This window comes from Apodemus sylvaticus, chromosome 8 (assembly GCF_947179515.1).
Source record: "Apodemus sylvaticus chromosome 8, mApoSyl1.1, whole genome shotgun sequence".
NCBI classification, from domain to species: Eukaryota; Metazoa; Chordata; class Mammalia; order Rodentia; family Muridae; genus Apodemus; species Apodemus sylvaticus.
This window is the reverse complement of record NC_067479.1, coordinates 87562313-87588751: the sequence shown is the minus strand read 5'-3', so window position 1 is coordinate 87588751 and position 26439 is coordinate 87562313. Positions and strand designations below refer to the sequence as shown.

Here is a 26439-nt window from a genome sequence, read left to right as displayed (position 1 = left end):
TAAAGAATGCTTTTGTTTAAATTAATGTCCTTTTTGAGACCATTGATACTCTCATACATCTCTGTAGCTTCCCACTCCTCTTTTGTGTATATTCTATGTGCTACTATACATGCAGCGGGTATCTAATACAGGCTTTCTAAGGAACCCCACTTGTACATTTTTTAATAGTCCCTGCTCTTTAAACCACAAATAGAGACTGTATTGGCTCTTCAATACATTACAGATTTTTAATGTGGTTTTTATCTGTATGTATGCATGTGCACTCTTCCTGTGCAGTGCTTATGGAGGCCAGAAAGAGTGTGTCAGATTCTCTAGAAATGGAGTTATAGACAGCTGTAAGTTGCTGGGAACTGAACATGTATATTCTGCAAGAGCAAACTTGTTGAATGATAATTTTACTTCACCATATCTTAATACCTACACAAGGGTGGGGAAAGCTGCTGTACAGCATTTCTGGGTGCACCACCTCATCTCCAATAATTCTCTGTTATATAGCCACGGTTCAATGTCCTAACTTCTGACACATGCCGCTAACTTGAAGGAAATCTGCCAGCTGTCTCCATTTTTGTTTTGCTTGTTTGCCTTATAGATTGACGATGATTTATCCCTTGCTGATTTGTGTCACCAACTTCCCACTTGGTAAACAAAATTCTCCTCGCAGGACCACATAATTCCCTTATGAGAAACTGAATTTGAAAAAGAGAAACATCTTTGAAAAGACACACTAAAGTTTATATTAAATCACATGAGTAGATTTTTGACATGGTGCAAATTCCAAAATCTTGTTTAAAATTCAACAATAAGAAATAGTTGTTATTAACACAACTAATTTTAGACCCAGGATTATAGATTAGAAATTTAAAATAGACACCTATTTTTACTTTGTATACCAAGCCATGAACAATAAAAATGTCCATGAATCCTTGCTTTTTCGGTTAATCCAATAGGAAGCTGTTATCAACTGACTAGTGATTTCTCTTTGATATGTGCTCATCGGGAACTCCTAACAAATACATGTGTGTGTGAGGAGGTCCTTACTTTCACAATGAGACAGCCAGGGAGGGAAGGCGTTCTCTGTTGATGGTGCTGCTCAGGCATTTTAGTAGTCTTTGCTGGTTGCCATTTCTAGCCCAGACACACCATTGTCACTTGGGGAAGGTGGCAGTGCTCTCATGTTACTTTACATTGTTTCATTTGGTGACTGTTCATGGGTTTGTCGGTTACTGGCACCAGCAGGGAGGAGGACACAGACTCTGTTTAGGTTTTCCCATTTTTATTCACTCCAGAGAGGAAGGAGAAGGTATCTGGTAGCCCAGAATAATCACACTCTTCTTGAACCTGGAGAGACTTCCTCCGTCTTTTAGAGGTGGCAGGTGCAAAGGTCAGATATTTTCAACTTAAGATTTGTGACAGCAATGGTTCTCAACTTTCCTAATGCTGGGACCCTTTAATATGGTTCTCATACTGTGCTGACACTCAACCACAAAATTACTTCATTGCTATCTCATAACTGTAATTTTATTATTATGAATTGTTATGAATTTTCTGACAGTCTTAGGCAACCCCTGTGAAAGTGTCATTTGACCTTCTGACCCGAAGGGGTCATGATCCACAGATTGAGACCCACTGTGTTACAGTATCCTGGACAGTGGAGGTGGGTGGGGACAAAAGACCCAAAAAAACCATCCTCCAACAATGTCCCTTCCCCTTGAACCATCCCTGGCTGAGTGGATACTGAGCCGCATAGTGGTTGTGGCCATGGGCAATCTCAGTCTGTTTCCATGGTGAGTTCAGGGCATCATGTCTTCTCTCGAAAGCCATGGCAGAGGGACTTAGGGCAAAGGTAAATCCACACGGACAGCATGATTGCATGGTCTTGGCAACAGGGAGACAATACTCTCCTCTTTCTGCACCATGAGCTGTGGGGGTAGAGCTCCCATCACCCCATCACGGTTATACTTCCAAGTTGAACTTAAATGGACATAAACTTACTTTGTTATTTTTTTTTTTAAAGATAAAGCATTCTCTGAAAAGTATCACCTTCCCCCTTACTCTTCTGACCAAAAGAAAGTCTCTAAGAATGAGTATTTTCAGTATTCTTCTGGGAGCTGAAATGCCCAAACCCCAAATTGCCATTACCAGTTGGTTTCTGTCCTATACATACCATTGTCAATGATGGTTCTGAGGATATATGTAAGTCATACCTCCTCCATATACCTAAGTTTGACCACATGCAGTCTACCTCCCATTGTAGGCATGAGCCTGTCTGTATAGATGTTCCTGTTCAAAGCATAGATGCAAGCCTCTCTTGAACGCTTTTCTACTGTCATTTAAACACTGCTTTTGTCGTAGCCTCTTAGTAAGGTAGCTTCTTTCAAAAGATAAAAAGCCATGTGCTTTCATTTCTTTTTGACACTAAGACCACAGAAGTAGGCGTGGATGGCCATTGTGGTTCAGGGAATTGCTTTGGTGGTATTATGAGCCTATCTCTAAAAACCCTGACAGTGCAAGTCACTGAAGAAAGCGACTTCTTGAGGTGGACTAAGTTGTCCTGAAGCAAAGAATTTCACTGTATCATAAGCTGGGGCTAAAGTGATGGAGTAGAGGTCAGTAGTACTAGATGCTCTTGTAGAGGACCTGGGTTTTGGTTCCTAGAATCCACAAGGCAGTTTACAACTGTCTGTAACTCCAACTCTGGGATCTGATGCCTTCTTCTCGCCTTCTTAGCTACCTGGCTTGTGCCTGGTATACATACATCCATGCATGCATGCCTTCATGCATACATGCATGCAGGCAAATACTCATACACATTAATAAAAAATGCAGTTACTTCTTTCTTCTGGGATTTAATTTGATAAATTGGCCATTCCCCTACATTTTAGTTTTTGCCAGTTTCCTGCTTTCTCTAGGATGAAAACCAGGCATATTAATGTTACAGATGCTTCACCATCTTTGTCTACCCTTGGTTCTTGCCAGTTATTCAAGTCACTAGGCTCTAGAATAGTGTGAGGCTCTGTGCCCTATTGTATACCCAAATCTCTACCCACTCAGATCTCCACTCCTATGCCTCAACTCGCCTTCTTTCTCAGATAAGTGTCTATTTATTACTGAAAATCCTTCTCAGCTTACCCAGAAATGGTCCGCTCATTCCAAAGATCTCGGGTTTATTACTTAGGTTGGAGTCTTAGAGATCATAGTAGGCACTGCAGACACAGCATCGCCAAAGCTGGCCATGATCACAGCACTTAACATCTACTCTTTCATCTCTCTCAACATCCCAAATGAGATATATTTACATGTTAGTGGGGATTTTTAAGCGCAGAGAGATTCATAGCTTGTCTATAGCCAGAAAATGTATTTAGTAGAACCCCAAAACAAACCACTCTTGAATGTATTGTTCTGGAGTAGCAGCTGTCTGTCATTGAATGTTATGTCCTTCCAACATGTGGAGTACCTGCCACTAAAGGATGCTGGAGATATCTGTTGAATGAGTAGTCTCCTGTGTCCAGTCTGGCTGTATTTATCTTTATGTTCTGGGCTGGAACTCAGGTCCTAGAGGGTGTTCTGCTGTCAGCAAGGGCGACAGGTGAATACTGCATCCTGTTTGTTTACAGTGTGTCCAAGTCTTTATCACAGCTGTCATCATGGTCTGCGCAAACTATGAGCACCAGAATAGCATATTAAAAGGAGTCATTTGCCAACACTATATCCCTCACTCTCCTTCCAGCTGGGAAGAGCTATGGGAGAGGACTGCATTGCCAGGGTTATAGCACATACCTCTATGAGCTGCATTCAGTATCTATGAGATCGCAGGAGGCAGAACAAGCCAGAAAAAAAAAAAAAGACCAGGATTCTGTGAGGCAGGTAGCTAGCTAGTCAGCACCCTTTAGCTAGCTGCTCTGTCACTGAGATTAGAAGGGAGCTTGATGCCCCTTCTCAGTCAGTACTGTTTTCTTCCTTCAAAACACACAAACAAAAATACAAAACAAACAAAGACAAAGACCTTATATGCTTGCCTTGAAAATGATGTCCATGAACCTACATTTAAAAAAGAAATGGAGCTGGTATCAGGTGTTTATAATCCCAGGATCGGGGTGGGAGACAGGCAGAGCCTGGCGCTCACTGGCCTTCACAGCAAAGAATGCACAGGTATATACAAAGAGAGACAGAGATGGAGACAGAGAGACAGGAAAAAGAAACCAAACGTTTCAAGTGTTTGCTTATTTGCTGCTTCATCATATTTAATTAAAGAGCGTATCAAGGCATGCCACCTCTATCTAAGGTTCCTTCACTGAGTATTGCATAAGAAAAAAACTGGCTTTATTGTGAGTGGGTTAAAGTTAAGGACATAGGTGGCTTTTAGGGGTGATTTTGCCTTTCAAATGTTTTGGATTCTCAACACGTTGTTCTGCCTGGATATTCCCCGTAAGCTCTGAAACCACAATGTGGAAGGTGTTGGCACTTATGTATCTCCCTATCCTCAGCCCTGCTTTTGAAATAAACCATCCCAACAGGAAATCATGATGTGTATCTTTATGTCACCAATGCCTTGCTCCTCCCAAACATTCAAAACTTCTAAGCAATTATGGCAGATGTCATGAGGTTATTTTTGAAATCACATCAAAAACCCACTGTACAAAAAACACATACATATGAAGGGCTGGCCACGGAGACCATCTCACCAGAGTAAGAGTCAGCCTGTGCTCCCCTCCCTGTCTGTCCCCTCCTGGGCTCCAAAGCTGCCTCTTCTTGTGTGAAATGCCAGTGCTCTGTATGGTGTTCTGTTTATAGTGGTTTGAACCTTTTTCTGCCCATGTCTGTCACTGCTGAAGTAACTCACCTCTCTCATATCGACTCTCACCCAGGAGCCGCACAGCAGACTCTTTGATGTAGGTCTTCTCCGCATGGCAGCCAAGAAGACCAAGTGTGGTTTTCATTGCATGCTGCAACCTCACCCTTTGGGTTGTTGCCTCCAGGTTAACTAGATCCTCTCCCTGCACTGCCCATGCATGCGACATGCTTTACCTGGTAGCTCTGAATGTAGCAAGCACTGGACGCATGCATGGAATTAAAGCAGCGAGCATTCCAGTACACTGAAGAATTGGGATATACAATTCCTCTCGGATATTCTTGTGGGTCTGAAAATTGTTGATATTCCCCAAAGCCACTCCATGCCACGAGAATTCAAACGAGAGCATTGGGAAAGAGAGAACTAAGCCTCATGTTAGACTGTTGCCCACTGTAAGACTCATGGCCAGGGATTTAGAATCTAAGGTCCATTGTTAAGTAGCAGCTTAACCCAATGGTTGGTTCTGTGCCTTCTGAACTTGGCATGGGTATGCTCAGAGTGCCCAGGGATCCCACCACTTCTCGTGGCTTCCTGAACAATGTTTCCTATTTTGGTTTGCTTAGATCTGATAAATATATCAACTTAATAAAAACCAACTGGTAAGATAAATTTTTCCAAGAAATACAATTATTTGCCTTGCACGTAGCTTATTGTATCTAGCAATAACACTAATTCAACTTTAAAATACATAAAAGGATAGTACTATAGAGGTTATTTATATTCACTGGAGCACGCTGACACTACATTCAGCATTATTGATTAATAACTGTGATCGTTTCTTCCCCATCGCAACACATCTTTTACTATAGGGCTGGTGACGACCTTCTTTAAATGCGCTTTTAATTCTTTTTTATTGTTGTTATGAAATGTCTACCTTGTCTTTCTGTCTTGTATTCTCTGGATGGGCTTTTGTAAAATCTAATTGCTAGGATCTGGCTGGATCTGTGGCTGGTGTTATTTCACACGAGAAGGCATTTTAAGTAGCAGGCATACTGGGCTGTGAACTTAGGAAAACAAAAAGTAGAGTGTCCTCAGGCTCTGATAATCTCCGGTGCGACAGAAAAGCCACATAGTAGCAGCTTGCCAGTATACTTACACTAAAGCTATGCAGTTCCTCCGTTATAACGAAACAAAGCCGCAGACCCCTTGCCTCTCCGCCCCTCCCCCCTGGAAGTCCAGTTTTCTCATATCTGGGGGCTTGGCAGAGTTAAGCCCCTTCTACCTTCTGTTAGACACATCCTGTTCGCCCCACTGAAACCGGGACTTTGCTTAGAATTTCAAACATGTTCTCTGGGTAACCACTAAAGAGGTCCTTTGAGTATATTTTTCTTTCTGAAAGGAGCCTGGATGGAATTAGAGGACCGCCCTGCCCAGGCAGGTGATTCTGACCCAGGAGGAGAGAAGCACTCATCATCAGGAGAGCTTCTATCTAGGCCTCCTGGAAAGGAACCAGCTGAGTCTCCCTGAGAGGCTCTTCAGAAAACAAAGAGTTCCCTTTGTTCCTGGAAACCGGCAGTGCTTCCTGCTATAGTGACAGAATGGCTGCAGGGAGACAGAGTTGGGATGAGAGGCTCCATTCACAGGGTAAAGGCACCAGTCTTGACAAATCAGACCGGGACCATGCTGCTGTGCTTTCACAGTGATGCAGGAAACAACACCAGAGAGAACAGCAGAGGCAGCGATAACACGGCAAGGAGACGCAGCAGCAGGAAGAAGCTTGCTGCTTTTAGCTCACAATACCCCTCTCCAAATTTAGATTCAAAAGCCCAGTGCACACCCTCCGTCCAGACTGTGGTAAGAGTTGTCTTTATAGCCTGAAGAGATAAAATGAATTTTGATAAATAAAGGACTTCCAAGTGTGAACCAGCAGCAAAAGGGAAAGAAAGAGAAATATGAAGGAAAAGAATTCTTCCCAGGGCAAAGACACTGATCCCATGAAGCAGATAAAAGAACATATACTTGGAAATATGCCTGTGTGAGTATAGGGTTTAGTAAGGAATTCTCTTCGGTGGAGAGGACACTTTGAGTCTGAAGGTAATTTATCCCACTGACTCCCTGTAGTTTTGTTGGTCTCTACTGCCCAGGTTGCCTTATGACATTCCTAAGAAATTACTCTCCTGCCCTTGAAGTCAGCAGATTCATGCCCGCTAATCAGCAACATCTCAGACTGTCCTTTTTGGCTGTGATGCTGCAGGCTCTGTGCAAAACTCCTAAATAGGAATACTTAACAAAACATCCAAGCCCCTGCTGTCAGCCAAAAACAGAGCTAACACATAGCTATTTTATTTCTTTGTGCAATAAAGGTATAATTGTTTTCTATGCTAGATGTCAATAAGACTGGTGCCAGCTCTCTCCCAATGTCTTAGAGAAAAAAAAAATCCCCAGTAACAAAACAACCTCAGGATACCACAAACAAAGCTATCACCAGCCATTAGTGTCAAACAAAATTTGTCCAGGCTGGGTGTATGTGTTACTGGTTATTGCCTTTTTAGTCTTCAAGGAAAAGCAACAGATAAAAGAAACTGGTTTTGCCTGGGCCTGATGCTAGGACTCCTCTGCACTGAATGTCTTTGTTGATGTAGACCTCAAGTGGACTGCTCTAGAGAGGCATCAGAATTGGAACTATGCAATCAGTCAGTCAGTCAGTCAGTCAGTCAGTCAGTCAGTCAGTCAGTCAGTTATTTGGATGAGCTTCCCACCTTAAGTCCTTGCAGGTAAAATCAGAGTGAGGTGACAGTGCCAAACACATGGTATCAAGGACATGTGTCAAAGTCCAACATGTGGAGAAGGCTCAAAAAATTGTTTTGATTTCTGCCTATAATAACAACTGGAAGCCATAGTTATGTGAAAGCTTACTGTGACAAAATGCCAGCTCACCTGGTCAGACTTGCCCTCCCAGGTTGCTTTTGGGGTGTAGAGGGCTCATTTTTCTCCCCAGAGCTCTCACCATTTTCTATACAAATGTGATGCCCAGGTATCTTAAAACTCTTTTCTTTTTCAGGCTATTTTCTTCATCAATAGTGACCCTGGATCATTGCTTATCAGTGTGCAGATGTAGCTGCCTATTAGTTATCGCTGTTTAGAGATGACTGTGAATCGCTTAGTGCACGTGTGAGAATGAGTGTCCAGAGAGAAGCCATGTGAGCAGAATGCACAGCAGTTTGATGAATCCTCTTGTCCAGGTCAAGATACCTCTTGCCCAAGGCAGCTGTAAGAGGAGCCTGTTCTTGGGGGGCAGAGCCACGCTCGAACCTACCCACCTCATGCCTGGCTGTGTCTCAGTGCTCAGCTCTTTGTCCTGGTCTGGGATTTTTTTTCCTCTGCCCTCTGTTTCTACTAATTACCTTACCTAAGATATCCCATTTGTCAGATAGACCAAAGGTGGAATTGGGTTTGGAGCAGAATATATGTCTGTGCTGGAAAACTCTGGAAATGTATGTGCACATATCATTTTTGTGTCCTCAACCCATACCTACCTATGACTCTTGAGCAGTGCCCTTGAGTGGGCTCTCTCCATTTGTATCTGGAACACACATCTGAGTGAAGATGTATTCAGTCCTAATTAAACCATTTCTTTTGTATATCCCCTCTTCTAGACAACTGAGACTGCTAAAGGGGAGAGGGCTAGAGTCCATGGAGGTAGAGAAGTGGGTTTCTAGAATGTATCCGTTGTGACTTCACAATTTACTAAAAACTGCAGCAGGCAGCTCTTGTTCGGCAAGACTCTGTTTTTTTATGTAATAGCTTAACTCTGATTTATTACATAAAAGTTGCTGGCAAATATGAACACTAATTCCACTCTGGTAACAACTGTGATTGAAATAATTGTAGTCTGTAGTCAAGCTAGAGAAAATAAGCATTAGTGGGTAGGTTGTCTTGGACATCATTCCAGGATTCCAACAGTGAAGAAATACATTTATGGGAGTCCAGCTAGAAGAGATTACTTAGGAAGGGTTTGGCTGGTTCATTCTTCTGCCTCTCTTCTGTGTGCACATTAAAGCAAATAGGACAAATGGAGCCAAAGACCTGGGAGGAAGAGCATCCAGCCTCCCATGAGCCATTCTTGAAAGTGACTCATGGCTTTTGCTGTTAAGAAACCTTGATTAATTATTTAGTATTTATGATACAGTATGTCTGTCTTTCTGGGATTATCATTTCCCCATGTTTCTTCTTTAATTTTATGTCAAATTAATATCTTAAAATATAGAATTTCACCAAATGGTAGTAAGCTCTCCAATCTAGAGTCTATCATATGTCCTATTGAGTATTTGAATCACATGGGTGTATTTTACAATGACTCAGCAATATAGACATGAGTGGGGAAATAGAGCATGAACATCACTAATGCTCTCAGTTTTCATTCATTTGCATCATTTCCTTTCGGAGCATCTTCCATTGGCAGTTGCCGCTACCATCCCCACTCTTTCTTACAAGTATTATTGATTGAACAGATAGTCAACTTATTTTCTCCTTACAGAAACCTTTAAATTTTCTCTCCTTTTCCCCAGTTTATAGACAAGAAAGTCAAGGTTTGGAGAGGTCATGCAACTTCTATAATGCAATACAGGTCATAGGCGGTAGAGCTAGGATTTCAGGCTTTCGAGTCATCTGTCCAAGTTCAAACCCATTGTCCATTGCTGGTGAGGCTGACTTGTAATGCCAGTGTTTTGCTTTTAATTGATTCAGGTACATTTGAGCACAAATGAAGGTAAGTATAAACACAAATAAGACACTGTTCTGGTTTTCCTTGATGTTACCAACCAAAACAAAGCTTGGGGAAGAAAGGGTTTGTTTCACCTCACAGGTTATAGTTTATCATGAAGGGAATCCAGGACTCAAGCAATCTGGAGGCAGGAACTGAAGCAGAGACCATGGAGGAAGGCAGCTTACTGGCTTGCTCCCCTCGGCTTGCTTATTGACCTTTCTTATATAGCTCAGGTCCACCTGCCCAGGGTTAGCACTGTCTGTCATGGGCTGGGCTCTCCTATATCAATTAGTAATTTACAAAATGCCTCCATGACATGCTAGTAAGATGGAGGCTGTTCCTTGACTGAGATTCTCCTTCCAGATGCATCTATGTTTGTATCAAGTTGACAGAAACTACCCGGTGTAGATACTGAATTCTTTTTTAGAGCAAATTTAAAAAGCTCTATAAGAAAGTAGCAAGGCTCTTAACCACTGGAGTTTTGTGATAACAAGTTATCTGTGTATTTCATTGAGGAATCCAACATGTAAGGAACTGACATGTTTTGTCTTTTTGTCAGCAATCTGTGTCATTTTCTTTGTCTCCTAGAAGAATGCTTTATTCTTAGGACTAATTACTAAGGTAGACACCCTGTGCCATACAATGCTCTGAGATCCATTGCAGACAATGTTGCTTAAAGCTCAAGATTACAGAGCACACAAGGACTCAACAGTGCAAGGAGGGTTCACATATCACCCCTCTGTATACCCCTGTTTATCTCAGCAGTCTGGATGATCTATGCATTTATTGCTATTGAATCCCATTTTATAATTGAGCACAGGCTATAATTAAAAGCTGTTGTCAGGAAGATGAATAAATTATCGACACAAACCACAGTGAAGGACTTCCCGACAAAGCCATTTAACAAGTGGGCTTAGATCCATACTATAGAGCAATGAGTGTTTTCTATTTACATTTTAAAAAGTCCATTGTCCTTTAAGAAAAATGCAAAGCAAGTGTAGTGTCTAAGAAAATGCTTCAAGATTAAATGAAGAGTTTATTTGATGTAATTATCATTGGCTTTGATCAAGTATTGATTACAGCCCATCTGTCAAAGAGAATGCTGCAGAAGACACCTTTCTTAAAGATGTTTTTGGATGAAGTCCTAAAATCAGTAGACAGAAGAGACTTAATTCTGTGTGTTAGAAAAGAAACATAAACTATACTACTTATCAAATGTATGCCCCACCCTGATATTAGAAAGGTAAACCTTTTTTGTTTTAGATATACTTAACTTTTACTTTATGTATCTGGCTATGTTGCTTGAGTGTATGTCTGTGCCCCACATGTGTACATGCAGTGCTGGTGAAGACCAGAGAAAGGCTTGAGCCTCTGGGACTGGAGTTACAGGCAGTTGTTAGCCACCATGTGGGTTCTGAGAACCAAACCCCTGTCTTCTAAGACAGCAACACGTGCTCTTAACAGCTAAGTCATCTCTCTATCCCTGAAAGATAAACTCTTAAGTGTATAAATGTGAGCAGGTATTTAAAAGGGGGTACTAGGAAAAGTAAAAAGATACAAAGACAGATAGAATTTGGGTTGTTCCAGGACCTGGGATGCTGTTCAGTTTAGAAGGTAATGGTCAACTTAGAGATGTAAGCTGTCTCAATGATTAATTAGTAACCTGTCACTCACAATAGTTCCCTTATTCTTATGAGTTCACAAGATGTTTTTTGAGATCTGAAGTTATATGAATAATATAATTGATTATAGGCTGGGATGCATTGCAAAGACATCTTTCTCTTTTAAAACTAATGTAGTCTGGATAATCAGGTACATTTTATCCTCATTAGTACACAGGTAAAGTGAGGCACTCATCTTGACCAATATATCCAGATATCACCAAGGAAAAATTTCACATTGGTGAGATCTATACTCGCCAGTGCCTGTAGATGACTTCTATAATCCATGTCTAAATGCCTTCTTCTTTTTTTACTTTGATTAGAGAAAATGGCATGGAAAGTTTATTAATCCCCTAGTCAATAGTTAGAAATGAGTATTGAAGAGTTAAATATTATCAGCTTTTACTATATTCATTTTTCTTTAGAAAAAATGGACGGGGTCTCATGTAGTCCAAGAAATCCTCTAATTTACTAAATAACCAAATGACTTCCAACTCTTGATCATCTTGTAACCTTTGGGCTATAGGAGATATAGGTATAGGAAAGAGAGAAAAAGAGAGAGACAGAGAAGAGAGAGAGGAGGGAGGGAGAGAGAGAGAGAGAGAGAGAGAGAGAGAGAGAGAGAGAGAGAGAGAGAGAGAGAGAGAAATTGAAAGTATGAACTGGAATTAGACATTAGGGAGGATTTCTTGGGATGATTAACATTCCATATGCCCAACTTTACAGAACCATGTTGGATTGGATATAGTTTAGACAGGCCAGCTTCCTTTGGATTTTCCCAAACAATGCCTCAAACATATGAAGTCTTACTGGGGCAGTTTGACCTCAGTAGTCCATCAGTACCCCCTTGTTTTTACATGAGCTTCTTGGAATGCTCTGTTGATACTGGATACTGTGTCTTATACACCTTGCTTTCTAAGGCTATGACAGCACTTCTGGAAAGGTAGCATGATTTTACAATAAAGTTGCTTGATCCGCATCCCAACCCAACCCCTCAGTTATGTGAACTTGGGTAGATACTGGACTCTCTGAATTTCTGTTTGTCAATCAAAGAATTTTAGCAAAATACATATCTTATCTAATCTTTTTATAAGGATTAATTCATTAATATTGTGTATATGCTATACAGTTGAGTTGAAGAAGACTTGAATATGAAATGAATGAGGCACTTTCTGATCCTGGAGCTGTATAAATTCACCTGTAAGAGCCTGGAGAGATGGCACTGGGGTCTGGAGCATTTCCAGAGGACCTAGGTTCAATTTCTAATACCCACAAAGCAGCTAATAACTATCTGTGATTCTAGTTTCAGGAGAGCTGATCCCATCATCAGGCCTTTACAGGTAAAGGGTGCACATGGTACAGAGATCTTCATGTAGTCAAAAATACACATATGCAAAATAAATGTGAGTAAAAAAATTTAAAGTGTATGTTCCAGCATCCATTAAAAAAGAAACTCATAGATGAAAGAAGATCTGTAAAGATACAAGTTATCTGATGAGTCAAGCTTTTAGAAAGCCATCTGAAGTCTGAATACAGAGACAAGAGCACTTGAAGAGGTCTCACAGCACAACCGGAGATTTAGAGTTGGCAATATCCAGGTCTCATTCCTGAAGGAACAAAGGCACAAAGTAACAAAGACTTTCAGCTAAAGCAAGTAGCAAAAATAATTACATTGAGAACTCTAGAATGAGGCTGGGTTTTAGAACTTCTTCTCAGCTGGGCTCCAAGTTGATACTTGAGACAAAAGGATCCCTTAATGTTCCATGAGTGACGTCTTTTAATTAGATTAAAACAGCAAAATTGCAGAGGTGAGTCGGAGGAGTCTGCCATCATTAAGTTTATTGAATGGATTCACATCTGCAATGCTTTGAATCTGACCTCCAGTGGTCTGTAATCCTGGTGGGGATCGAGAGGGCTCCATTCAATTTTAAAAAGGACTAGAACAAAAAGTTCATATAGTCTTCAAGACTGAGGAGGATTTGAATGATAGAATTGTACAAAGTGCAATTCTGTTTCTTGACCAGTCCCTTCCCTATTATATTATCTGGAATACTTGCTGTTGTATTCCAAAGTTGCTTAGCATTTCCTTACTGTCTGTAAACTACTGTCCCCCTCCCCCCCCACCCCCCACACCTCCCTCCCCCATCCAGTTCTCATCATTTCCCATGTAATCTAGAAGTGAGAATGTACTCAGCGGGCACTCTCTGATTGCTAATTGAATGTCTACTGCCAAAGCCTATAAGGTGGTGTTCTAATTATGTCCCTCTATGTTTTTAATTCTTTCCCTCTTGTCCACATCGGAAACTGAAAATATCTATTCAAAGCCTTGATGTTAGCAATTAGTTAAGTGGTATGCAGCCGGTTATCTGAGGGCAGGCTCAAACACTTAGCATGTCTGTTCAGGTTTGAATGGGAGTCTTCTTGAGCAATGACACCCATAGCTAGTGCACAGTTGCTAGAAAATTCTTCAGAAGTAGTAGTTCTCATAGTGGGATCCCTGGACAACAACGTCAGTGGAATTTGGGAGAAAGGCAAAACCCTATATCCCCAATCCAGAGCAGTAAATCAGAAACTCTGGAACTGAGGCCTAGCAACTTTTGCAAAGATCACCAGGTGTAAGCCAAAGTTTGAGAACCACAGTCTGAGAGAAATCTCTTCATGGAGTTGGACAGTCAACAGCAGGAGGTAGAAAAACAAGAGTTTAGGGATCTGAGGGTAAGTATGTCGCAGTGTGTCTCTCTGGGGGATGACATGGGAGTTAAAAAGAGAGGGGAAGGGCAGGAAAGACCTTGCCTTGAGTTTTGAAAAGTTCCAAAGCCAAGTCCAGAAAGTTCCATCTATCAAATCCTCATGCTCAAGGACATATCATTGCTTAGTAGATGGAGATGCCTCCTTCAGAGACAACTCTATGTTAAACATGTGCTTTCAAGAAGTTCATATTCCAACCGATGTCCTATATTGTCCCATCAGAAGGAACAAATTATGGGGAATCCTTGGAAAGATCCTCTATCTTAGATTATTGGTCAACACACTAAATGGTCCCAAAGCTTCAATATCACAACCAATCAGTCTAGACATTAGGAACTTAGGAATAAAAAGTCTATCAGCTACCAAGTATTACATCCTCAACTTACCCAGTCGATGGTCAGCCAGGTTGACTTGATTGCTCCTATGAGAATTAGAACTGGTGTCTTTCAATTCTCAACCCCATTCCCCACCCCCAGTTGGTATTGTACGTTCACCTCAAGCCTTCTCTGATGTGGGCCTGCCTCATCAGAATGGCAACCTAAATTTAAGACTATGACTCAGAGTCATTTTCTTTTGTAGTTTTAAATAGAAGTACCATTTCCCCCACTGCCATCTGCGGATGTAGACAAGGAAACTCTGATGCTTCACATGAGACAGAAGAGGCGCTTCCATTTCAGTGCACTCCTGCAATGAGTATTAATCACTAAGAGAAAGGCTCATGGGGAGAAAAATAAATCCTGATAGGCCAACCTTTTGGTTGTTGAGTTATGGATTCTCTTTTTTAAAAGATCAATGAACGCCATGGTTTGTTTCCATTTGGGGAGTGAAATAATGGGGCTTTGGCACCTCTACTCTGTGGTCTCTGATTGTGTGAGAGCATGAACTATAAGTACTCAAGAGGATTTATCTCAGATGGTATCCTGATAAATAGTTCTGTTGGCAGTTGAAAGACCATGTAGGATGCTGTTCCTGGCATGTCTGTGGCAGGGAGAAGTTGCTGAAATGGATATAAAATATATTCTCAGAATGCTCTGATCCCACCTGGGTTCTGAGGCTCAGTTCAGTTTTTGTCTAATAATTTCCTACTTCTTGCCCCTCATCCAAAGCATGGCCAGAGTTCAGGGTGTGTTCCTATTACTTTGTGCCTTAGCCAGAGGAGCAGCCATTCAAAACGGCCACATGACTTCTATTTTACTATTTGAGTTCAAAGTGTAGAGCTCAGTGAATGGCAAGGAGGTGATAATTATGTCAGTTCTAAAATTGTAAATGACCAATGGCAAGGTCTATTATATTTTCTCTATTATTTTCTGTGAATGGGGGTGGGGATTGTTCAGTTTTCAATATGGCGCCCTTTAGATAGAAGCCTTTTCATTATTGCACTTAAACACTGAACAGTATGAAAAATGCTAGAACAAAAGACATGACTAGGAAATCAAGGATCAATGAAGATGAGTTGCTTACACTTTCTTAAAAATATCTTATTCCACTTATTGAACAAAAATAACTTCAGTGACACTAAACTATCATCATGCTACAATAGTCTAGAAAAAAAAAAACTCCTGAGGAAATCTCCAAACAAACCACAAACTCATGGAATTAATATGGCCTAGAGAAGTCTTGAGATCCCTCAGATGCCACCAGTGTCTATTGGGAAGGCAATATGGAGCCTATTGCTTGGCCTTAGTCAAGCAATCTTAGATTTTCCTTGATGAATTTGGACCCAAGGCTTTCCTTTAGTTCCCTATGTACAACAAAATAGTGAATATATACTTTTAGTATAGATGCCAACTTCCTGCTGGCACAATCCAGCACGTGAGTGCAATGCTTATTTGCAAATCTCTCATATACTCACTCATTTATTTCCTTACACACACCTGTGCTTAGACACACACACACACACACACACACACACACACACCCCACTTGATTTTCAGCATACTGTCCACTCAAGGTCCTTGAGATCTGTAGTAGCTCTTGCCCCATCAACCTTCATACATATCTTAGGAATATATGATGTACTCCTACTATTCTTTATAATACCCCACTATAGCTTAAGAATTGGAGACCTGTCTCTTGTTGACTACAGGCCCTTGTTTTCACTTAAATGCATGCTGGCAGTAGTGTAGGGGGGGGTGGGGCAAGCTAAGTACAAGCGTATAGGCTTCTTCATAAGCCTTTGTTCCTGCCTCTGTTCAGCACTAGACTAACCAGATTCCATTCTGTCTCTCCCCTCACTTTCCTGCCTTAGTGAGAACTCAGCAGTTGTCACTTCTTTTAGAAAAAGAACCGTGTTCTGTTGCTTTTGTTCAGAGTGCTTACTTTGTAAATGCAGGAATAGGTTACTCTTCCTTTGTGTGTGGTGGGTTAACACATATCGATGGTTTGGGCTGCAACAAAGGGCATGTTTGATTTGTAATCCCCAGGAAGAATGGAGAAAGCCAGTGCATGTCATGTGACTGGAGTTTCCCACAGACTGACCTACTGTGCCTCTAAGTAGCCCTGCACTCCCAGGCTGCACTGATTCCTGCCTGTTGAACAGCCAAGCATTACCCTTATTGAAGTACAGCTATACTAACTGGTATCCAAATACATTTCTGAAGTGGCCTAGCTGCTCAGCAATCTTTCCTGATGTACCTCTCCAGCTCCCTCTCTCCTAGGGGGAGAGGTCCATGCTGCTTCCCATCTGAAGAAGGATCTGGGGATATCTCCGTATGCCCTCCCCTTTGCTTACCTCGCTGTCTTCTAGTCCTGGCCCGGGTGCTTCCATTATTTACAGACAGCAGTATACTGGAGTTTCTTCTATAGATTTGAGGTGTCTGTAAGGCTTTGCTGCTTCCCACCTAGCCCAAACTTTGGAACTACTCCCATACTGATTCTCTGATCAGTTTGTAGTGGGAAATCTCATGGAGGCCACATACCAGTTTGTATAGTAGTACTCTTTGGAACTGCCTACACTTGAACAAAGTAGAGTGCTAGGGGGTGCGCATTTGGCTGCTTGGCACACACATGAAGCCCATTAACCTGCATGCCAACTACAACACCAAACAAAATTAACCCTTAGAGTACTGCTTCCATATGTTAATTTGTGGTTTTTGAGTCTTATCATTGAACATTGCTTTCTTCCCCAGGGCAGAGTACCACACAGAAAGTCCGTGCTTATTTTAGCCAGAGAAGTAACCAGGATCCTCTCCTCCACAGCTTTCTTGAGCTGTTCCTGGGTCCTTTCTGAATATACTAACAGCTTTGATAAGATCCAGATGTGGCTTCTGGAAAATGGGCTCTACTTCTAATGCGCTGGAGGAGACAGGGTCTGATATTTTAGACTTGTTACAAGTCCTTTTAATCGAAGATGTCAGTTCTTTAAGGGTTAATATGAAATCAAGAAATTTGGTAATCCTTCCTGCTTGTCCTTCCTCCAAGGTGTCTGCATGATCCTCCTTAGAATCTTAGATCAACTCCTGAATGATGATGAAAAACAGTATATAAAATTATCACCAACCCCCCCCAAAACAAAGAAAAGAACAAAACACTGAATGGTTGAATGGAGAGCCCTTTGGCAATGCTTGCTTGATGGTCATAAGGGGTAGAAAGACCAAATGTTGTATTCAGCGAACATTCATTTTGTCCTCTACCCCACACAACGTTTCTTGGCATTGTGGAAGCTATGGCGCTATTTTCTTTGTCTTTTATTTACCTCTTGCCTTTTCTTCTTCCTGTCCAATAGCCCAATAGAATCCTGCCAGAATTTCTACAAAGATTTCACATTACAGATCGACATGGCTTTCAACGTGTTCTTCCTCCTCTACTTTGGCTTGCGGGTAAGTTTGGCAGCATCTCCCATAGTACCACAATGGGGCATGAGAATCTGAAACTCATGGATAACCCTCCATCCATGACTGCTTTTCTAGGCAAGGTGAATCCTGAGGACTCCATGGTAGACAACCCACCTGCGTTCTGGTTTTGGATCTGTTGACAAGCTCTTTACTTAGCTGAGAGCTTTCTGAAACACGGGTTCATTTTGGTCCAAGGAAGGGTTTGAAGCAATGGTACACTGACTCATTGCTTCTCAGTCCTCTATCCAAACATGAATGTGGTTTTATTTCTATTACAAAGTACATTGAAAAAAAGAACCCGTAAGCTCACAAATGTATATTTAGCAGTATTGAGACTGCAATTATTGGGGTCAACTAGGAGTGAAGGCTGTTGGGATGTGGGGGTCAAGGAGGAGTAAAGTCTGGTGGGATTAGGAAGTATATACTAGATTAGGCTTATGGAGAGTTTTGTGCAAAATCTGAATTGTGCCCATGAATATGAATGCACATCTATGTGCTTTATTCACAGTTAGATTTGTATCAGAAAGGCCAAAAAAGTGAGATGACTAACACCTTCTCCATAAAGCTTTTGGGAACCACAGGAAAAAAATCACATTTGCCTGGTCATTCCCTAAGGCTATAGTCACTTCTAAAAAAGGCTGTGCATTCTCCAAATCAAGCTAATGATTGATGTACCGGACAGCATGAGACAGGGTGAAGGGCAGAGTGTCGCCCGGCAGACCCCACAGAAACCCAATGTTTATCCTTTGGCAAAAGGACATATATTAAATGCTGACCCCGTGCTTCTCATTTTGTTTTTCTGTCTTATTTTCTCTCTCTCCCCCAGTTTATTGCAGCCAACGATAAGCTGTGGTTCTGGCTGGAAGTGAATTCAGTAGTAGATTTCTTCACAGTCCCTCCCGTGTTTGTGTCTGTGTACTTAAACAGAAGTTGGCTTGGTAAGTCAGTCTCTCTTGCCTTTTTACTGGCTCTTAGTCAGAATGGATTAAGGCTATGTAGGGTCTAGGAAGGATTCTGGTGCTGCTCTGTGGCTATGCATAGACAGGTTTGAGTGTGGCCATGGACGGTGCTCTTGGGGGTGTCAGAACTGGATGATGACAGCCCAGAAGGATCTGCTGAGGTGGAGCTTTAGGCAGCACGGTTTTATCATTGTTGAAGTCCCGTGGTCATCACTGTCACAGCTGGGACTTCTGCAGTTCACGCTTCTGTCACTTGTCATTCAGGAATTGAGAGTCAGGACTAGTTAAAGAAGCCCCTGGGAATGAGACCAGCCTTCAGAGTGGCAGGTTCTGGTGCCCCAGAAGACCCCCCTGCTACAGCTGGGCTTTGTCTCCTGGTGGGGTTTATTTACAGTTACAATTTCTGGGATGAGCTGTACAAGATGAAACATGTCAAGTCACTCTGGAATCGTGCGCTACTCCTCTCCCTTGCTGGGAGAGTGTTCTTTGGTGCTTGGCTTAGCAGGTCACTTCCTGAACCAAGACCAGCACAGTAAAACAATCAGTCATTAAAATTAACTAGCTCTTAGAAAGATTATATGGACAGCTCCAAGTTCCTCTTTGATGCTATGTCTATGTTATAATTAACACAAAAATAATTTTACTTCCATTATTATATAGGACTTATTAAGAATTTCCTCTATCTTTACTTATAGGTTTGTTTGCTTTGGTTTGTTTTGGTTTTTTGGTGATCACGAGGGACAACTTCATATTTTTCACACACACACACACACACACACACACAAACATATGCATGTTGTAACTGTTGAAAACTTTCAACTACCAACAAAGAAAGCAGCAGCAGGTCATTTCTTCTCCTTTTGTCCTCCCTGGGTCCCCAACCCCACCCTGAGATGCCCACTGTTAAAACGCGTTTCTCCAAACTCATCCCATCCCATACATAAATAAATGGATATGCACTTATGACAACACATTAGAGGGGTACTTATGTTCCTATGAGAAATTGTTTCAAATAACCATATTCCATGGCAATTTAGCTCTTAAAGTAACACGTGGTGGACATCCCTTCAGCACCATGATAAGGTAAATTGTATAGCCATTTGGGTAAAATTCCGTTATCTGCTTGTTGTATAGTGGACCTCGTCATGGGTCCTAATGGATCACCTGGATGCTTTGTGTGCTACTTTGAATGATATTTTCATAAACTGTCCTCCATGTATTTGTGAAATTCCATTTCTATAGATATTTCCATATTGCCAGAAGAGGCATTGCCAAGTAAAAGAGCATGAATAATTTATTTTGTAGACATTGTTAGATAATGTTCTAAAAGTGTTGTGTGAAGATGTACTTGCATCCTGCAAAGCCCAGGGTTTGAAAACAACTGTCATATACTTAGAACAGAAGCATCTCTAATATATAACATGTAGTGGTCACCTACACACTCTTGGATGCGTGTGTGTAAGTGCACCTGTGTGTGTGCATATCCTCAGTTAGATGCCGCCTACCCCCCAGATTTCTCATTCAAACCATATTTACTTATTGCTGAGTGGAAAAGTTTTCTTCTTGGCTCTGAGATGTGCTTGCTGAGAATGGTTTTCTGGTCAGTATGTCCAGATCATGAGAGCCACATGCAAACCTGTGTCCTGAGGAGGTCCATGAGCTGGTACACCCTAGCCTTCTCAGTGGAGCTGATGATTGGCCTTGTGATCTGGATCTCTTGTTCTCCACTAAGTCTGTGAAGGACATTGACAAAGTGCTGCCTTATCATTCTGAGGAGGGAAGGAACCTAGGGACCTTAGAAATCAATAAGTGATGCAGCCTGGTGGGAAGCGTCAATGTCGAACCTGAACAATGGCGTGTTGGACTATAAAACTAATAATAATCACAATAACAACAGCAACAACAATAATAGTAACAACAACAACCAAACCACAACAATCAAAAGAACCTGTCCACTCTTGCAAGAGAATACATTTAATAATATACTTTTGATTCTTGGTAACTGTCCTTGGGTGGGATCTCAAACCTTCCTGCCTATTATGGAAGAGTCATTTCAGTCTAAAGTTAGGAGGTTCCTCTGTCTGATTTAATAAATAGGCTATCACCCTGGGAAACAACCATTGTACTCATGAACCACCACAGAATCTAGTGAATGTTCTCAGGAAATAGGACTACAAAGAAGAAAAAGGACCATTAGGTGTGAGCATGTTGGACAGCTTTTCCCTTATCCTGGAAAGTGGATGTATACTGCCTTCACTGACTGGGATTTGGGATAAGAGACAAGAAATAAGACTACTGAACTGTTGCACAAACTTTTGAGGGTGGGGGCATGCTGACACCACGGTGATTAAAAACCAGAGTAAATGCCAGGGGCCTGGTCTATATCTTTTACAATCCACAACCCATACCATGTTGCCATTCCTGTTCTCAGTACAGGATTGCATATTCTATAATAAAGCGTATATATCACTTTCATATGTCAGCTTAAGACATTCAGTAACTTTCATAACAATGGTGGGTATTCAAATGCTTCAGTAATGGTCCCACCATTCAACCTCTTACCTATATCACCTCCATCTTCAGATCAAACCCATGAGACAGGAATTGTTAATTTCTTCAAGGTTCCAGACCAGGCACCTGAAGCTCAGAGAGGTTGACTCTCTTGTCCAAGTTCACACAGCCTGTCTGGACAGTTTACCCCAGTCTGACCTGATGTCTACACTCTTTTGCTGATCTTGAGCTCCTGACCTTAACCTTGGAAGATTGGGAGTTTTGAGGGCCGATTTGGGAAAGGCGGCACCCACTCCGCAGCTTAATGTTGGCATCTCTCCATCCCTACTTACTCATCTCGCAATGATTTGCTTGGGCCAGGAAGGGAGGGGGAGAGATCTTATTTAAGAGTACACACTCCTATATCTCTTCTTTCGCACTCCTCCTTCGCCACCCCCAGTTTCTAGAAATGCCACCGGGACCAGAGAAGCACACAGAGGCGGCATGGTGTCTCCCAAGTTCCAGGGCACTTTGTCAGCTTGTGAATCTTGCAGAGGACCAAGGACTTCCATGTGATCTCATTCAGCAGAGAGAACTAGATCAGAACCCAGTTCTCTGTTCTGTCCCAGTTCAGTTAGGTCTTCCTCAGCCACTGGCCCATGGATCCCTTTGCGCAAGATCACACATTTCCCTGTCTCCAGTCCTTCTTAGTATTATCCCCTGTAAAAGGCTGGTAGCAAGGGCCGCTCCCTCACAGGGTCACAACTGGGCTCTTGTGTGGTAGTTACGTACTAAGAATGTAGTGTAAGCTTTCCTAGCAGGACAATAGCTATCCCGGCCTCATTCTCTAAGTTGCCCTCCATACTTTAAAGTTCCAAAGAATCATTCAGAGCAGAATGGGACCCCACAAAAGGCAGCAGGATGGGAAGGCACCTATGTCTGCAGACGGCAAGGCTCTACTTGTTTTAATTCCCATTTCCACACTTGGGCTCATTCCTTTACAAAATCCCCACCCCCGACCGCTAAAATAAGAGTTCCCTGAAATGAGAGGTGGATCTTATTTTGAGACTTGAACAAGATATTCATCTGTCTGTTCTTTTAGGAACTCTACCCCCAGCAGTGGTTAGCCATGCCACCTTTGTGTGAGTAGATGTTTATGAGGAGAGTCATCTCCTGTGGTTAGAGGGATAGAATAGGAGAAGCTTACTCACTGGCCAGTTGTCTGGTGTACCTCTTAGTGCTGGAGTTGTAACCCTGGGCCTTGTCAATGCTGGACAACTGCTTCCCTGCTGAGTCACAGTTACAGCCCTGCCCAACCATTTTTTAAAATTTTTTCTTTATTGATATATTTTTATTTACATTTCAAGTGATTTCCCCTTTTCTGAGTCCCCACTCCCCGCAAGTCCCATAAGCCCTCTTCCCTTCTCCTGTTTCTCCATCTACCCCTTTCCACTTCCCTGTTCTGGTATTCCCCTATACTGTTGCACTGAGTCTTTCCAGAACCAGGGGCCACTCCTCCATTCTTTTTGGACATCATTTAATATGTGGATTATGTCTTGGGTATTCAAAGTTTCTAGGCTAATATCCACTAATCAGTGAGTGCATACCATGATTGATCTTTTGAGACTGGGTTACCTCACTTAGTATGATGTTCTCCAGCTCCATCCATTTGTCTAAGAATTTCATGAATTCATTGTTTCTAATGGCTGAATAGTACTCCATTGTGTAAATATACCACATTTTTTGTATCCATTCCTCCATTGAGGGACCTGGGTTCTTTCCAGCTTCTGGCTACTACAAATAGGGCTGCTATGAACATAGTGGAGCATGTGTCTTTATTGCATGCTGAAGAATCCTCTGGGTATATGCCCAGGAGTGGTACAGTAGGGTCCTTAGGAAGTGTCATGCCCAGTTTTCTGAGGAACCACCAGATTGATTTCCAAAGTGGTTGCACCATCTTGCAATCCCACCAGCAGTGGAGAAGTGTTCCTCTTTCTCCACATCCTCACCAACACCTGCTGTCTCCTGAGTTTTTGACCTTAGCCATTCTGACTGGTGTGAGGTGAAATCTCAGGGTTGTTTTGATTTGCATTTCCCTAATGATTAATGATGTTGAACATTTCTTAAGGTTTTTCTCAGCCCTCCGAAGTTCTTCATGTGAAAATTCTTTGTTTAGCTCCGTACCCCACTTTTTAATGGGGTTCTTTGGTTCTCTGGGTTCTACCTTCTTGAGTTCTTTGTATATATTAGATATTAGTCCTCTGTCGGATTTAGGGTTGGTGAAGATCCGTTCCCAATCTGTTGGTTGACGTTTTGTCCTTTTGACAGTGTCCTTTGCCTTACAAAAACTTTGTAGTTTTATGAGGTCCCATTTGTCAATTCTTGATCTTAGAGCATAAGCTATTGGTGTTCTATTCAGGAACATTTCCCCTGTGTCCATGTCATCAAGGGTCTTCCCCAGTTTCTTTTCTATTAGTTTTAGTGTGTCAGGTTTTATGTGGAGGTCCTTGATCCATTTGGAGTTGAGCTTAGTACAAGGAGATAAAGAATGGATCAATTAGCTTCTGCATGCTGACCTCCAATTGAACCAGCACCATTTGTTGAAAAGGCTATCTTTTTTCCACTGGATGCTTTCAGCTCTTTTGTCAAAGATCAAGTGACCATAGGTGTGTTGGTTCATTTCTGGGTCTTCAATCCTATTCCATTGATCCGCTTGCCTGATATTGTACCAATACCATGCAGTTTTTATCACTATTGCTCTGTAGTAAAGTTTGAGGTCTGGGATACTGAATCCCCCTGAAGTTCTTTTACTGTTGAGAATAGTTTTAGCTATCCTGGGTTTTTTGTTATTCCAGATGAATTTGAGAATTGCTCTTTCCAGCTCTATGAAGAACTGGGTTGGGATTTTTATGGGGATAGCATTGAATCTGTAGATTGCCTTTGGCAAGATGGCCATTTTAACTATATTAATCCTGCCAATCCATGAGCATGGATGATTTTTCCATTTTCTGAGATCTTCTTCGATTTCCTTCTTCAGAGATCTGAAGTTCTTTTCATATAGGTCTTTCACTTGTTTGGTTAGAGTCACCCCTAGATACTTTATGCTGTTTGTGACTATTGTGAAGGGTGTCTTCCCAACCATTTTTTATTGAGCATGTGTTATGTGCTTAGCACTGGGTTATGAGTATCACAGACACAGCGTCCCTCTTTGTTAGCTGTGCCATGTTTTTAAATAGATTTTTATCCATATTCTCTGACAGAATGAGGAACATGATTGGGGTCACCATTGACTGGAACTGTAAGTAGAACACTATGCCTCTGTCTTATCCATTCTAGGTCCAACATTAGATCTTAACACCTTCAACAAATTTCACCAGAAAGCAGAACATTCTAGTATGAAATAAAAAAATGACCTAGTGGCCAGTCATAGGGAACAACAACAACAACAACAGCAACAGCAACAAAACAATTGAGGATATCTACTTAAAAATATATAACTTTGTATTTCTTGTGTGTGTGTGTGCGCGCGCGCGCGCGTTCCAGAAAACAAGAGCAACAGGACAAAATAGGACAACACATAGTTCCTGTTTGAGACTGAGGTTGAATCTTATTTTAGAAACAAGATAAACAGACATGAAATGGCACTAGGTAACATTGCCTACTATATAATTAAGTTCAGAATTGCCAAGTACAGCAGAAAGCATGGGGCAGGAGGGTGGGTGGTGGTCAGAGAAGAGAGAGCAACACATGCTTGTGTGTGCATGTGTGTGTGTGTGTGTGTACATGCATGTCTGTGCCAGGGATATAGAGGATTCTGTGGAACTCTGACCCCCAGATAAGACTGGTAGTGGAGGGTGGAGCTGGGCGTGGAAGAGGAAGCTAACTCTCTGAGGGGAGAGGACTCCACTCAGAGTAGTATGTACCAATGGAAGATAGTATCATTGATTGAAAGTCGCTTTCTTGGGCTCATATCAGTCTCACCACCATAAGAGATGGTTGTAGTTGTTTATTACTGACATAGAAACCCAGCACCACAATGCTGTGCCTCAAGACAGCTTCTGTGCCTCATCTCATAATGTTTCAGCCTGGAAGTCTAAACCTGGGTAAGATAAAGGTGTCTTCAAGGAAGATGCCTCCCTTACTAAAAATGCTCTCCTCATAAGCATGAGGACCCGAATCCAATCTCTATCACCCGCATATAAGTCTGGGCATGGCAGAGTGTGATTGTAATTCCAGCAATGGGGAGGCAGGATAGATCCCTGGGGCTCAGTGGGCAGCCAGCCTTGCCTGCTTGGCCAGTCTCAAGCCAGTGAAAGACTCTGTGTTTGTGTGTGTGTGTGTGTGTGTGTGTGTGTGTGTGTGTGTGTGTGTGTGTAAAGCTGACATGCTTGCATATAGGCCAATCTTATGGAGCCATGTTTTCATGTTTTTTCTCAACTGAGAGTTTCTCTTCCCAAATGATTCTAGCTCCAGTCAAGGTAACAAAATAAATAAATAAATAAATAAATAAATAAATAAATAAATAAATAAATAAACAAATAAATAAAAATCATAAAAAGTGCAGGTAGGACAGGTGTCACTGTAGATTAAAAATGCAGTTCTTCAGCAATGTTACCTACATTTCAATAACTTAATGATCCCTTTAAATGGTGGCTCCTGTGCTCTAAATTGTACATAGAAAGCTTTTAATCATTCTGGAAAGTTCCATCTGCTCATGATGCTAGTGCGTACCCATGATGGGGAAGCACCACGACTTTTCACCTTGGTATGAAGGACACTTTTACATACAAAGGAGCTTAACAAAAGTTTGAGTTGATTTTTAAGAAATTGAATGGAAGGGGCTGGAGAGATGGCTCAGCAGATAAGAGCACTGACTGCTCTTCCGAAGGTCCTGAGTTCAAATCCCAGCAACCACATGGTGGCTCCCAACCATCTGTAATGAGATCTGATGCCCTCGTCTGGTGCATCTGAAGACAGATACAGTGTCCTTACATATAATAATAAAATCTTTAAAAAAACCAGAAGAAATTGAATGGAAAAATTAAATAAAAAGGAAAGGAATAAACATGACTGCTCCTAGGCATGGGGGAAGAGAAAGTTTACTATAGATGAGTGGTATAGATGAGTGGGAGAGCGTAGCCAGAGGCAATCATATCTGGGAGAGTCCAGAGTAGACACAAGTCTGTGCTGTGTG

The 26439-nt window shown here is 41.8% G+C and overlaps 1 protein-coding gene across 1 annotated transcript in view; it reads left to right on the top strand.

Annotated features, from left to right (window-relative positions):
* Kcnma1 (potassium calcium-activated channel subfamily M alpha 1) overlaps positions 1 to 26439 on the top strand; it is a 692507-nt gene that overhangs the window by 394660 nt on the left and 271408 nt on the right. The window contains exons 4-5 of the mRNA XM_052189881.1: positions 17688 to 17781; positions 18623 to 18734. Of these exons, the coding sequence (XP_052045841.1) occupies positions 17688 to 17781; positions 18623 to 18734 (206 nt within the window). The remainder of the gene's footprint in view (positions 1 to 17687; positions 17782 to 18622; positions 18735 to 26439) is intronic.